This window comes from Lonchura striata, chromosome 10 (genome assembly GCF_050655825.1).
Source record: "Lonchura striata isolate lonStrDom1 chromosome 10, ASM5065582v1, whole genome shotgun sequence".
Classification (NCBI taxonomy): domain Eukaryota; kingdom Metazoa; phylum Chordata; class Aves; order Passeriformes; family Estrildidae; genus Lonchura; species Lonchura striata.
Window position 1 is genome coordinate 17,004,228 of NC_140712.1, and position 15,511 is coordinate 17,019,738.

The 15,511-nt window shown below is 39.7% G+C and overlaps 1 protein-coding gene across 9 annotated transcripts in view; it reads right to left on the reverse strand.

The window, feature by feature from the left end:
- Nucleotides 1-3: 3 nt before the first annotated feature.
- Nucleotides 4-15,511, reverse strand: part of ZFAND6 (zinc finger AN1-type containing 6) — a 36,488-nt gene continuing 20,980 nt past the window's right edge. For all 9 annotated transcript variants that reach the window (XM_021537602.4, XM_021537599.4, XM_085588858.1 and 6 more), the window contains 5 exons: nucleotides 11,339-11,508; nucleotides 10,153-10,264; nucleotides 7,959-8,059; nucleotides 1,585-1,698; nucleotides 4-992 (listed from right to left, as the gene is read on the reverse strand). In XM_021537602.4, the coding sequence (XP_021393277.1) occupies nucleotides 844-992; nucleotides 1,585-1,698; nucleotides 7,959-8,059; nucleotides 10,153-10,264; nucleotides 11,339-11,489 (627 nt within the window). In that variant the 5' untranslated portion in view covers nucleotides 11,490-11,508 and the 3' untranslated portion in view covers nucleotides 4-843. The remainder of the gene's footprint in view (nucleotides 993-1,584; nucleotides 1,699-7,958; nucleotides 8,060-10,152; nucleotides 10,265-11,338; nucleotides 11,509-15,511) is intronic.

The window sequence follows — 15,511 nt, forward strand, 5'->3', positions numbered from 1 at the left end:
ATATGCCAGTGACAGCCACAGGGGCTCGGATTTTTTTAAATTTTATTTAATCAAAGTTAAGACGTGGATAAACATAAATACAGCACAGGTACTTCAGATCATTCTTCATATTTGTGTACAGACAAACTGATGGATGTAATCCCAATGAAAACTGCAGTCAATGAAGTGCATACAGCCTTCCCCCCACACACACACAAAAACAAACCCCAATAAAAAAAAAAAAAGAAAACAAAAAACCCCACACAATCTCAGCACACACTCTCATTACAAATGATTCATACATAAATAGGTAGAGGGTGCAAACAAGCTAATATGCCAACATGTATAACCTCTCGTTAATGGGGAAAAAAAAACAGAAGCAGCCATAATGATTAAAATACATTCAGTTACTGATAACTAGTTGTGCCATACAAGGCATTATCAATTAAAAAAAAAAAAAAGGAAATTGTGCTGCAGAGAAAAGCTATATACAACAAGAAAATAAACTGCAAAGTTAACGCATGCATGTTTTATCCTGGAAAAGCACAGCCCTCCAATATTTTCTCCATGTTTGTTATAAAAGCCCTCTGCACTCAACTAAAATTAAAATGATCTTAAAGGATAATACTTGTAAAGTTTACTTAAGTCTTCAGCCACAGAAAACTGCAATGAAAATAATGTTCAGAGTCATTTTCAAAACAAAAAAAAAGAAAACAAAAAAATCTATTCATCTGATGACATGCATGATTAAAAGGTCTAGGCAAGATACACTGCTCTACGTTCCTGATGACTAAGGAAAAAAGCTCAAGTCAATTTAATCTGCAGATGGTCAGAAGATTTTTGTATTCCAGCAGAAGCAGCAGTTCAGATCTTCTGGATCTTTTCCCCAACAACTACAGGATTCTCTTTTCTGATTTTCTCAGCAGCATCAGCTTTGTAATTGTAAGAGCAACTGTGTACATCGGAGTAACGGTGCATCCCACAGTAAACGTTCCCACACCGACATTCGAACCCTGTGGACAGAAACAGCTGCTTAGGCATTTCAACATTCATAATGGCACTGGTTTGCTTTAAATCCTGAATGTGTTCACTCACTAGCAATAAATCTCAGTCACCAGTGTCAATCAATCAGCCAAAGAGCTCTGCTGCAGAAAGCATAAGAATCACAAGTAATGCATTTTTAAGTGATTACAGTAGGATTTGACTTGACTATTCCTTCTTTTTGCATGACACTCTAGCACAGAACATTCCTAGAGAATGTCTGCTCTTTTGCTATGTTTATGAATATTCACCCTCCAGAACTCAAGCCCTTTCACAGGACAACTGCAAAGCTGGCTAGTGAATGGCAGCAAGCTATCATCCAATTCCTCAGCTAAGCAGACTTCCAAAAGGAAGTATTTGGAATTATGAACTTCACTTTAAGACAGGAGGCTGTAAAACAAAATGATACATGAATGACTTATCTAGTAAGAGTCAGCTGAAAGCACCTTTGACTGTAATTTCAAAACAATATCAAATGACCATGCCCTATTTTCCCTCTAAGATGACATTTCAAAGGGCCCAAGCCTAATCAAGTCTAAGAAAAATGAAATCAATGTTTCTTACCAGTCAGTCCAACCTTCTTCCTGCACATGAAACAACGATTCTTTTTCTGTTTTGGTTTGTCAAGTGACTTGTCCTGTTCTTCAGGTGCAGGCTCTGCATTCTCTGACACAGAAGCTGACATTAAAAAAGTTAGTAAGAACAGTGGAGAAAAAAGTCTGTCTCTGCCCTTTTAAGCCCTACAATAATCTAAAGCCCATGTTGTGCATTTGGCCATTTTGCTGCAGCTTCCATGTCTGAAGTGCATTGGTCTCTCCGTAGCAACTGGAACTCCCTCCTTCTAGACCTTCGATGTAACTTAAGAAAAGAACACACCAAATCCTTGAAAATACCACAAAACCAACCAAAACAGTAAACATTAAGTTTAACAGCAAGCTTCAGTACTGTCAGATACAGGAAGAAAATCCAACAGCCAAGTGTTTCCCGAGCACAGTGTTACTCGCCCAGCTCCCAGAATCTGCTTGCAAGAAGCACTCTATGCAACAGGATCAGCTGAGCCAAACACCCTCTTTCAAATCCTGAATCAACATTATTTTTGCTGAAGATTGTAACACAGAGGCCACGCAAAACAGTGTTTCATTACAATCCCTACCAGTGTGATGCTGCTGCTCTTGCACACCTGGAAAAAGCCTACACATGACATAAATCACTACCTGGGGTGAGAAACACCAGCTCAAGAGACCCAGACTTGGAGCCCAGAAGGAAGCAGGTAAAAACCTAATTTTAAAGACATTTCTCCTAAGGCATCTTTAAACCTACTTTAGTGCTCTCTCACATCTAAAAGAAATGGGTTACAGGTTGTGTGGGAGAGTATGAACAAGTAATAGTAGTATTTGCCTGAGTCAGGTAAAAATAGAAGTTGGCTGGTTTTCCTCAAGTATTTGCAGATTCCTTACATTACTAAGCAGAAATAGCAACAAAAAAAAAAAACCCAACTTCATTTCAAGAAGGGCTAAGAGCCAACCTCTGCCTACCAGACCTAGCTAGACCACAGCAGGACAAGACTCCAGTGAGTAAGACACACAGAAGTTGGGAGTATTTGCAGCAAAGAACAAAAGCAAGCTCCAGCTGGGAGGAGTGTGGATGGAAGCAGAGCTAGAACCAGTGCTGTAAGGAAGGGAATACAACAGCAAGCTCAGACAATTGTCAGGGAAAAAGCTGCAGGCATCTCTGTGCAGCTGGACTTTTGTTTGTCAGAGACTGTCAGATGCAGTTCTGTGCTAGCTCTTCACCAGCTGACAGCTCTTCTGCATGACAAATCCAGTGGGGTTTTTCATGTGCTGCTATTCTGATATTTTGGATTTTTTTTTTTTTTTGAAAGGAAAGGGCACTCACCACTTTCACTATGTATCAAAACATCGTACTAAGCAACATCAGTGGATAGCAAGATACCTGATCACCAGCAAAGACTTTGCCTGAGGGGACAGTATATTCCACAGGTTAATCTAGCAAAGATACTATTATACCTGGTCTATTAAATCATTCTCAGCCACCATCTATGTTACAAGCAGAGCTTCTTTGTCCTGAAATTTATAACAATTCATAGTTTGCAAAACAAAAAAGGTTCAACAGCTTTAAATGGCTGTTAAAGGGTACATTTCTGATTTGACATAATATCAAAAGGATTGCAAGGCAAGAACCAAAATCAGCAAGGACTAAAAGAGGTGAGGTAAGTACCAGAAGGGGCAAGACTTACTCAAACGAACTTTTGTAGTTTCACAGAAAACAGATATTGCAGTCTTTATTAATTCATTAAGATGTATTCATGCCATGAGCTAACATTCTCCAACTTGCATTTCCTGTTGTAGCAAAATCCAGTTACCTCAATCTAAGTTTCACTAAGAGCCTCTGTAACTATTAGATAAATTTAGGAAAAATTGGCACTCTTCCCTGCTAACAAAGCTCTCATACGCCCTTGCTTACATCTTCTTTGTGCGTATGGCTCTCACATTAAAAAGGTTTAAAAATATTTAAGAGTTACTGCTCAGTGTAGAACCGAGTGGGAAGATTCTTCTACTGCACCACAAGTCACTTTGTATCTACTGTAGTAACCATAAATTTTAGGTCTCAAGTTGCTCTTGAATAGAAGCTAGAGATATGGACCAAAATCCTCTATGATAATCACAAATATCCCAACCACTTTAGATGACCAAGTGCCACTGTTCAGTCTATAAGCTACCAGTGATGACCACAGCAGAAAAAAGCCAGGTACGATGCAATACTGTCCAGCTTGGAGCTTGCAGGAAATATGGTGCAGCCACTCCCAACTGCTGGACTTTATATGGATTCCAGGATGCTGCTGCCTGCTCTCCTTGAACCAAGTCATCCCTTTCCCCAGCCCAAGAACAGAAGCCCTGGAAGCAGCAGTACAAGCTTCCAACTAACCAAAAAAGAGTAAAGTATAAATACAGTCATATTTCTGGAGTTGACAAGTGGGGCTGGTCACTAGAAGTTCCCTATTTAGAGAACATGTTCCTAGCTGACCAAAACAAGCAGAGCCTGGATTTCTTCCTAAAGGCACAAACTTTTCCTATTGCTTTGCTTGTGCAAACCCCTGCCTGAGCTTCAGCGTGCTCTGACTGACCACAGAAACAGCAGCCACATGGCAAAATGCATTCCAGCCTCTGCACCCCTGCAGGCACAACACAGCTCTGTGTGTGCAGCAAGACATCCCATGCCTCATCTGTTCTCTCTCTCAATGTTTTATATTCATCACCCTGCATTAGTGGCAGAAATTTTAAAAGAAAAAGGTTTCTCACTCCTACAGAAGAGCATGAAGAGCTACATTGACTTCTTAAGGACATTTCACTAGGCCTAGTAAGAACCCCCACACCTCCAAAAGAGTGAAATGTGAAGTCAATCCAAAGGTGAATATCACTACTTGGTGAACATTTTAAACTGACAATCAGCCTAAAATACACTGTTTCAAAACAAATTAAGTGAGAGCACACTCACAGAATTTAGTTTTAAATTTTTCTGTTGAGTGTTTCCTCTCCCCCTGGAGCATTCACACAGTATATCACAATATGCTGTATTATTTGATACACTTGTATCATAATCATACTCTACCTCTGAGTTGCTGGTACTGTCACAAAAGTGAGAAGCATCCATCAATTCCTTTCCAGTACTGTCAACTGAGCCAACCCTGATAAGGCCAACTGAAGCTGAATCCATCAGCTCAACTGAATTCACCTTAGGCCCAAGTAACCCCAACATAAAATTCTGTAGGAACCTCATTTATTTTAATATCAATTTTTTTACACATAGCTTGAACTTCACTGTTTAACCTCACTAAAATCCAGATATGCAGAAAATCAAGTGACTTCATTCAGAACAGCCATGTACCTTTTTGACAGTTATTCCAATCTAACTTTGTACTTTGGTTTTTCAAATAATAACCACACCACATGACGTGAGTGATGGCATTTTGCAATGCTAATAGTACATGCTCCTCTCCAATTTACAACAGGCTTGAAAATCACAGAGGCTGTTTTCAATCTCAGAAGTTTTCAGCCTCAGAGGGGCTGAGTCCATCCATTAGTTGGATTTATACTTTTACTTCCATGTTCTTCAGTTGTAGGAGCGCCATAATGTTTGTGGTGGAGTCCTTCTGCCTTCCATGACAAGTTTCACTTACCTTTAAAATCGTCCCTGAACCAGAAGTATGAATCCTAACCTGGATGGTTTTAACTCCTTTACCCCTGGTAAGTGAAGCACCTCTTTACCTGCTTGCAGGCTTGCCTGAAGGCAGCCCTGTTAATCCTCTGGCTAACAAATCAGGAATCCTGACTGGCTAATCCAAACAGGGCCATCATGTTGAGCAAAAGGTACAACAGCCCAAGAGGTAATTACAATTACTTGTAGACATACTCAGAAAGCTGCTAGAACAGCTGGACTGTACTTAATGAATTTCATTTTAGGTCATTTTTAATGGCATGTTCACGGTATTTAAGAAAATTAAAGTTAAAAAAATTCTATTAGTCCTTATCTTAGAGAATCTGGGCTTTTGCACTGTTCCACAAGCATCATCATACAAACACTAGCTCTAAAGTCTACACTTATTAACATACTTTAGAATTTTCCTCTATTTCTTCTGCAATGCATAAATCCAACAAAGACAAATCTGAACTGCTCTTTGGGAATTTTATCCCTTTGTAGTTTTAGCTTGACTGCAAACAGCAAGGATTGTGTTGCATGCAGCTCAAGTCTCATTTATCTGTCTGCTTTAGAAGAGTAATAATAGTAATCTAAGAAAGCTTAATTATTTACCCAGTCCTTCGTTCAATGTTGTTGTAGCCTGGTAATTTTTGTTAAATGGCGAGTTAAGGGGACCTCAGCTGAACACAATACAAAACTTACACCAGCAGCATAGAACAACTCGCCCCAGAACAGGCATTCCCACAAGGCAAGATTTTATCAAAATAAATACTGACATTATTTCTCCTGTTCCCCTACATCAACACAAGTACTATTAGACACACCACTCTGGGACCAACTAGCACACTGTTGAAAATTTTTTTTCTCTAAATGTTAGAAACTTAGTCAATGCTAAAAAACCCCTTTGATTCACATGTTTGTATTACATGCTTGTCAGCAACCTAAAACTCAAATTTCAAAAAAAAGAAACTTCAGGATGCACAGCTATGACAGCAATTCAATGAAATCCCCCTCATCATCCACTCTAAGCTGCCTTCCTTCCAAACTTATATTTTCAAATCAAAAAACTTTAAAACTGGAAACACTACATTTCCTATGATTTTCAGTTAAAGGACAACACAGAAGGAACTCTTAAGAAAGTAAGGCTGACCCTGCCAGAGAGTTATAAATAGGGATGGTAATTTAGAACTGCAACTACATGCTGGTGATGTTCTTAGTTTAGAAATGAGGGTACAAAGAAAAGGACAGAGGACACAGATAAGTAACCTAAACACCTGATATACATTGATCCTGCAGATATATCCCTAAATTCAAAGTTTCTGGTTGAGAAATCTTATCTCCTCATAAGGAGAATGAGCTTGAGAGGTGGAGAATTAGAAGCAGCACAAATTTACCCAAGTGTGTAAGAAGAGAGACATAACTCTGAAAAGTTGCTGGGTAAAGTCTTTTGACAGGCCCAAGACACCTCAGTGGCAGGGTTAATAAAGTAAAGCACCGTCTCTGTCTCCCAGTGAAAAACCAATAGATTCATTGTCAAAATTGAGACAAGAGCTCTTGGGTCCGGAACACAAACTTCCTAACAGGCATTAGAGTGTATCTCTAGAATGTATATTTTCAAGAGTAAGCATATTTATAACTGACAACTCAAAGGTTAGCAAAGGTGGCAAAAAAACGGAATTAAAGGCTTTTCTCCCAGGTTTATTAACCAAGGAGACAACCTTACTCAGCACAGTAGCTGACTAATAACACCTATGTTCCATCCTACAGAAAGGGACAGGTCAGGTTTAGAAAAGTATCTGAAAAGCAAAGCTTTGATACCAGAGATACAGTCAAAGAACTAATATTTATAATGTTTAAGTGGAAGTACAAGTTGTATCTGTAAAAAACCCACACTTCTATGTTTAGAGAAACAGAAAAATAATCCTCCCCACTAAAGTCTAAACTGTCTCAGCAGAAGGCAGAATACTTACTGACTTACCTTTAAATACCTTTCATAATGCCTATAGGTTACCAGTCTGAGCACATTTTGTATACTATTTTTGCATTTCCTAAGAAATACTATTAAATATATTTTTTAGTCTTAAGCTCTGAAAGTCTGCACATAGAAAACAAGAAAAAAGTGAAAAGAAACTTTACATTGTACCAGCAAGAAGGATTTTAGGCCAATATAGTTAATTCTCTTAGCCACGGCATTTTACATAGCCTGTGGATTGGTAAATTTATATTTGGTAAGTGAATTTCAGTAGTTCAAAATCTTACACCACTACAGTTCAGAGATGAAAGATCCTTTTATAGGTGTTACCTGTTTATAAAAGATACTGACCCTGTTCTGGCAATGGCTATGTCAAACACCCTCTAGCACAAATATACTCATGAACTTCTGATATGTGCTGTAAATGGTTACTCTAAGAAGTAACAGATACTCAAAACTCTACTCAGGTCTAACAGCCATGGCACAGAGAAAGAACAGGATGTTGATTTATGATGTACCTTTCCAATACCAATTAAAACACCTGTTTATGGCAGACACTGACATCGCCAATTAAAGTTTTGGTTTCACTTGCCATTTAAGAAAAGACATTTTATTCTTATTTTGCCTTATGATTTCACAGAATCTTTAGGTTTGAGAATCAGACATGTTTGAACAGGAGTGTATTAAGAACACCTAAAGTTTAAAAAGCATAATTCATAAGTTCTGTCACTGAAAACTAGGCACCAACCTTGCAACTCTTCTGTCTCAGGTACTGTTTTGTCCACAGCCGTACTATCCAGTTGGGATGATGCTACAGATTCTGTTAAAAGTGACTGACTGGACACAGGGCTGAGGGGCAAAAGAAGAAAATTATGATTTTTATTATGCATTTCCAGATTCTTTTCCAGTAAGATACATTAGGACACCTCTTGATGAAAAGGTATCCCAGAACATTTCACTCTGAAGTTGTTTCTGTAACCGCTTAAAACTGTTACAATCTGAACTGACACAAAAAGTAAACATTTTTTTTAAACTCATACTGAATGCAACAAAACAGTTCCACTATAAAAAAGGAAGAATGTTTTGGGTGGTTTGGCATACCATCATTCCACACAGAAGCAACAATGCAACGTTCAATATGCAAGGATCTTTATAATGGAAGTCAGCAAGATAATTGTAGAGGAGATAGTTTCAGTGTTCTGGTGATACGAACAAGAAAATTGCAGCATGTCAGTGTTTTCAGTAATAAAGCTGCAGCAGCTGCACATAGAACCCCTTGGATTTTCACAGCGTAAAGTGGCGCAGGCTAAGCTTCCCACCCCTTTAGCCATACTGCTAAATCACAGCATGGCTGAACACTCACCAAGGAACACCCTGAGCAGTTTAGAGAGAGCAATTCAACACTAGCCATGACTCCTGGACAAGCTGCTCATCCAGCAGCTCTCCTATGGAACAAGACAGAGCTCAAGTCCCAAGTGAGAGGTAGCACTATCTCATTTGCATTTGTTTTCTTCCTTTCCACTCAGGAATTCACTCTGAAGGCAAAAACCAGATTATCCAGCAGCCCATGAACCAGCGCTCCATGGCACAACCAGAGCACTGGAGCTGCAATTTTAATTGTCAAGAACTGTGTGTAGGTCTTGAACTGCCCGTCTGGCCACCTACAAAAGGACATTGCCAATTAATTTTATCTGTCCTCAGAGTATCATAAGCCTGAGGTATTACTTCCAGAGACTGAAGCTGAATTCCTGCTATTTTTTATTTTGAAAACAACAACCCAAGCAAGTGACACTGATTTTTTTCAGGTGCAACCATCCACTCCTTTCTCCTGCAGCCAGTAATCAAGTCAGTGATCAGTGAGGTACTTCTGTTCTTTCATTTTATTGAAGTTGTGGGAGAACAAAGGCAAGGTACTGTGATTGGTTCACACCTGTGCATTGACCTGGATGCACTTTTTTTTTTACACACATCAGAAGACTTGTTTCAGGGTAAGACATGTATTTTCTACCCCAGCTATAAATCTCAGAATGGAAAGACTAAATATAGCATCAAGCATGGCACCTAGATCTCAGTTCATATGCAGAATCCAAGCATGAGATAACACCTCCTATAAAAAGCTAGGGAGCAGAAAAGTCTGAGCAGAATCAGTCAGCAGTAACTGATGGAATCACCCCTTAGCCTGTGTTCTACTACATTCATTTTTTTAAAGAAAAGTTGAAATGAGTATTACTGCAAGTTTAGCTTCCATAGTATATAACACACTAACACTTTTCACTCAAAATTTCCAAAGCACTTAAGTTGCTGTTGATTGTGTCATTCTAAACTGAAATGGAGCTGCTAAATATAAACAAATATTTAGCTTTTACAAATGGAGAACACTTAGTAAGTCTGAGTGATTTATAAAAGGACATTATGTATCCTTGAATAATCCAGATGGAAATTACTTGTTTAATAAGAGATCAGTTCAGTAGCACAACTTGTACCAAGACTTGTGTCATTACTCTGTTCTAGTACTCTCCACTTCTTGCAAAGCAACTGGCTTGTTAACACATTATCATACATTTATTTATGAGAGCTCTAGTAAACAGCTCCCTGCCATTTTACAAAATCCTCACATTTCTAGGATGAAAAGAATTCTCCTTTGGTAAATGTACAACTGAAAGTTGAGGAAGCAGAAGAGCAGCCAGACAAATCTCTGTAGAACAGAAGCTGACAACTTCTATTTGAGGCTAAATTCTAAAGACAAATTTCCATTTGAATGCCAGATGAAGCACAGATCTCCTAGCATTCACCCTGAATCCCATGCTTTAAAGTTAGCACTGAAATCTTACACCTTTTCCTAATCCTGGCTCCAGCATTTAATTATGCAGGATCAGCACACTTCATTTAATCATTTTGACAGAGATTTTTCTGTAAAGACACAGCAGACGGAAGCACCTTACCTTGGCTGCATAGATGGAGTCGATGTAGAATCTAAAGTGGACTGAGTTTCCTGGGCGCTGCCCTCTGTGCACTGGACCGGTAAGGACTCGGTGATACTACTGACAGAGGCTGCTGCAAGACACACCCAGGGAAAATGTGTTATGCTGCTTCCTGGGATTACGAAAGTTACACACTGCATTTACTCTTTGACCCCTACAACACCAGTCAGGAAAGTAATTGAATCTCTGCCTACACCATAAGGAAACTTAATTTTACAAAAAAGTAATTATGTTTGGCCATATTTTGACCTCATTCCAGCCCCATGCCCCCAGAATTTATACTGCAGAAAATTTTGAAGCTGTTACTATTTTTACTAATTAAAGCATCTATAAGCAGTTTTCTCAGCATAAACTGCTGTAATCTGACATGAGATGCTGATGTTTTGTTTAAAAAACCAAGATGGATCTGTGAGAACACCAGTATAACATCCTAATGCCAACTCCAGATGCATTTTCAAGGTGGTGTAGAACCCAGATCCCCAGATTTCAATAGAAGATACAGCTTCCATTTAAAAGGTCAGGTTGAAGGAAAGGCAACAGTACACAGGGCACTGGGCCAAAAAGAACAGAAAGTATGTGAAGTTAAGGAAAAACCATTGTTGGCTTTTCCCAACCTGGAAATGAAACTCAAGATAATTTTAGTAAGGAAGTAATCTAAGAGCAGATCTTTTCTTGAAGGCCTTCAGGGGCAGATAAGGAAAGGTGTCCACAAAAGCCCTGGAAAACCTTCAAAAGCAAAGGCATCACTATCAAGTGTTTACAGGTTAATCCTTCAGAATGAGGTCACAAAGATGAAATACCTGTTCTTGAAATGCTTTTCACAAACATTCCCCAAACTCAATCCTATTTCTGTCAGTAATTTCAGCAAAAATATGTTGTAGTGTTTTTTCTGCATTTTTGTAATTTCAAATCAGAAACACTCAAATGAATACAAAAGGTATTAGTGATAGCCTATTTCTGAGCAGATTAGTGGCAACACAATTACATTATGAGCGTTCCATCCAAACTCATTCCAGAAGGTAAGATGCTGGAATGAAATGGTTTGCACTAATGCTCCAACAATCGGTATCTGGACACGGCCAGGAAGCTGCTGCCCGCTGTGCCAGGTTGAGCTGCTGACACACACACGTGTGCTGGGGTTACTTACCAGGAGGGCTAATTCTACCATTGCTGTTCTGCCTTTGAAGGTGCTCTTTGTAGCACACTGAACACATGCCATTCGTGCGAGGGTTCCCGTAAAATCCGCAGCCAGTGGAACAAAGCATAGGCACTTGGCTACGGTTGGTTTCTTGAGCCATTCTCCCTTCTTCTATAAACCTGAAATTGATACACACAACCCAGTATTTAGAGGCCTGAGAAAACCCTTCTTTTACAGCTGATGTTTGAAAATCTGGAATTTCCTATAGCTCAGCAAAAAGAACATTGAGAAAAAATAACTTGTGGGTAACTCAGTGCCCTTTCCCAAAAAGTCTATAAAGTCTGCCCAATAACACACACAGTTCTATGTAGGCTTTGCATGACCCACCCTCCCAGCCCCACCAATTTATTTTCAATATACACCCCAAAAAGAAAAGTAATATTATTAAATATTGGAAGTATTACTGCTTCTGGCAGTCAGGTAAGGGGAGCAGAGGAGGGGAACACTTATGCTGAAACCTGAACGCCTGATACTGTGGATGAGAACTGTAAAATAGAGACAAGCCATGGTAACACAGGATTACTTGCTGCATAATTATAATTAACAACAGTCACATGAATTCACATGTCACTGTTTAGTCACTGCGTCATTGGTGAAAGACGACACGACTTCTTGCCACAAACCCCACACTGTGATTTTTCACACACTAAGAGAAAATCACCCTAACAGTCAAAAATACTAGACCATGTACACATAATCTTCTATTTATAAATTTTGTGGGAAAATATAATAAAAATGAGAAGAGATATATGAGTTAAGAGATACATGATATATGAGCTGCTGCATTATTCAACATCCTTATATTTGCTTGTTATAAAGACTGAGTCATTTCCCCCTCCCCGGCTTGTATTAATCAAATTTACAGATATTTGCAAGACATTACAAGAAAATTAAAACAAATTACAATTTCCACCAGTTTCTGAGGCTCCAATTATTATCAAGTGGTCTAACTTCCAAATAATATTTCACATGTTATCTCATAAGACAAAATTAATTTACCATTTTCCCCCTCCATAAATACACAACTGTACTTTTTCAACAATTTTGAAAGAAAAACATAGCTTCACATTAAGAAACTGGATATATCAAGGTTACTTATTACTTATACTTAATTCACAATGAACTTAGGTCTACTACTTCCCGATTAAAATGTAAGCTGAAGCATAGGTAATTTTAATTCTTGCAAGTCAAGCTGAAGATAAGCAATATTACTGAAAAATAAAATCAATCTAAGTCATACCAACATACATTTCAAACAAAAAGAAAGAAATCCAGAGGGAAAGGGGTTTCAAGATACTTGAACACTTCACCAGTTCTTATATTACAAAATTAGATGAAACCGTAGTAAGAAGTGCCACAGTAAAAAAGATCTCCTTTTACATAAGACGCATTCAAAGCCAAACACAAACAACATTCCCATTTGTTTCCAGAGAAATCTCATCTCCTCTCACACCCACATCCACTCCATTTTGTTTTTATTTCCCCAAAACATATGAAATTGATACCAAGAGCAAACCTCTGGGTTGCAAAGCCAACAGCAACACAGAAACAAATCAAGTCTTCTGCTCACAGCAAGTACTCTATGGACGAGGAAGGATTCAAGATCTAAGACAAGGAAGATGTACAGGCAGGAAGACAACCAAAATCTGATAGTATCTTTTTCAGCTTCAACCTGCAATTAAGCTTATTTCAGCTGTTGAATACACTCCCCCACCCCAACAGAGAATCACTTGCTCTCAACATACAAAGCCCCCATTGACCTCACACGACAGCTAAATTTGATTTTTGCTGAAGTACTGCACTTGTAGCTGAAAGAGCACTTTCATTCCTGCTTTTCTCCAGACAGTCTTTCAGAATGAAACTGCAAATAGTGCATGTGGAATTTAATTCTTATGCTGGGCCCAACATTTCAGAGAAGCCATTTCAGGGAAGTGCAAATGAATATGAGTTTGCTGTGCTTTGGTAACCAGAACCAATTTAAAGCTGAAACCTTACGCAAGTCACTTTTGGCATAGAATGTTAAAGATTGAAAGACTAATTAAAAACACTTTCAACTGAATATTTCAAAAGCTAATAGAGATTCGATGTCACAATACAGTATTAATCCTTTTAACTTTAGGCAGCAGCATATTAAAGAACCCTACACTAACTTCCAGATTGTACCATGATTTTTTTTCCATTCAATATTAGCTTCAAGCAGCACACAGTAACTCAGTAACTGCACCAGCCACTGCTAATATTCCCCAACACAACTTGCTGAAGCGACCAGGTTCTAATGCAAACACGAAATAACAACCTCTAACATGGATGTTAATAAAAATAGTTCTGCTCCAATTCAATAAACAAACTGTAAAAGGTGCCCAAAGATGCCCAGACGAAAAACAAGAAAAGCTGGCCCGAGTTCCAGCTAAGCCAGTTCCCAAGTTCATTAACCAGTGGATCCTGTCACCAGTCAAAGCTCAAGCCACTGGCATGAGGCTCCAGAACACTTCAATCTCCAAGGGGAAGTGCCAGGGATTCTTCTGAAGAGTTTTAATAAGGGCCACAGGAAGCGGAAGATCTTTCATTGGTTGCTAATATTTGAGAAATACAATGAATAAGAGATAGGATCAACCTGACGCAATGTTATGAAGTCAAAGGAGACCTTGCACCAAGACAACAGCTTGCTGGGTATGAAGGGGACAATTGGGTACAACCCACCTAACCCACACAATTATTGCTGTGAGCTACTGAAAAAACCCACCAGGAAAAGAAAGGACCATCACCAGGCACAAAGTTTTCTGACAGCTCAGTAAGATCAATCAGTTCACATGCAGAAACACAAGCAGAAAGTCCAACACAGGAGAGCCTCTGGAATTGATGTGAGGGAGGACATGTGACCAGGAGGGACAACACACGCTTCAGCAGCTTGTAAGCTCCCGGGATGGTTGAAGTGATCTATTTGAACCCTAAAGCCACAGAATGCCAAACTAATATAATAAACACTCCCATGTTTAGCCCTCCCTTTCAGTGCTCACATCTACCAATATGAAACAAGGAAATGATCAAACTTTAAAGAATTAATCAAACACTCCACCTTCTGCCAATTAGTTTCAACACAGATTGGTTTCTGAGCTCATTTGTCACGTGTGTGTGCTATTTGGGCAGGAAAGAGGGTCTAGCTGCAGACTCATGTGGAAATGCCTGTATCAGCAGCAGAGCTGCTAAGAGAACCACTAGCCAAAAAGAGACATTGAAAACAGAATGAGAGACCCAAGTACTGGCAGTTCCAGCCTCTCCTGCACACACACACTCCTGTGGGAGGGCAGGCCCGGATGGCACAGCGCTGCTGCCACAGGGACTCCGGCCCCAGGCAAGCTGCCACCAGCAGAGCTGCTGGACTCTGGCCCCATCTCCCCATCGCAGCAAACATGAACAGTGAGAGATCACTGAGCAGATGTTTCTTGAGGGAGGGAAGGACCTCCCATCAGTCCAGTTCTTGGCTTAGCTTCAGATGATTTTTGTTTCAAAACCGTAATGCCTCATGACGCACAGTGTCACTGAGCCCAAACATCCCATAAAGCAGTGGAGGTGTGCAGTCACTGCTGAAACCACTAGAGGTTTCAGAGGGGCAGGCATGCTCCCACAGCTCTGGCCACTGCTGCCCCCATCCCTGCCTGCGGCCACATCAGCTCAACCATCTCATGGAAACAACACAAATATTTGTTCTGGTGCACTGGAGAGCCTGCTCATCTGATAGAAGATCAACTCCAGAGAAACGACATACACTGCAAAGGAAGTGACAGGGCTAAAAATAGGACAACACTTTATTAGGGGCAGCAAGCCCTTGCTGAGCATCGAGTCTACTGTAAAATAAATCCCAAGTGCATACACTATCCATAATTTCAAAAATGGTTTCCCCTAGCTTGGCTTCAGTATGACACTTGAAGCAGCTTCATAGCTGAAATGACAACAAGGTCTTGGGATCAACATGACTACAGGTATGTCCCTCTTGGTTTGAGGTGGCACCAAACAAATGTGGAGCTTGTCAAGCTCCTGGAAATGCCTCTGGGCTCTGCCTGCTCCCCCAGAGCTGTGCCTGCACAGCATTCATAGAGTAACGCTATGAAATCTGAAGGTTAT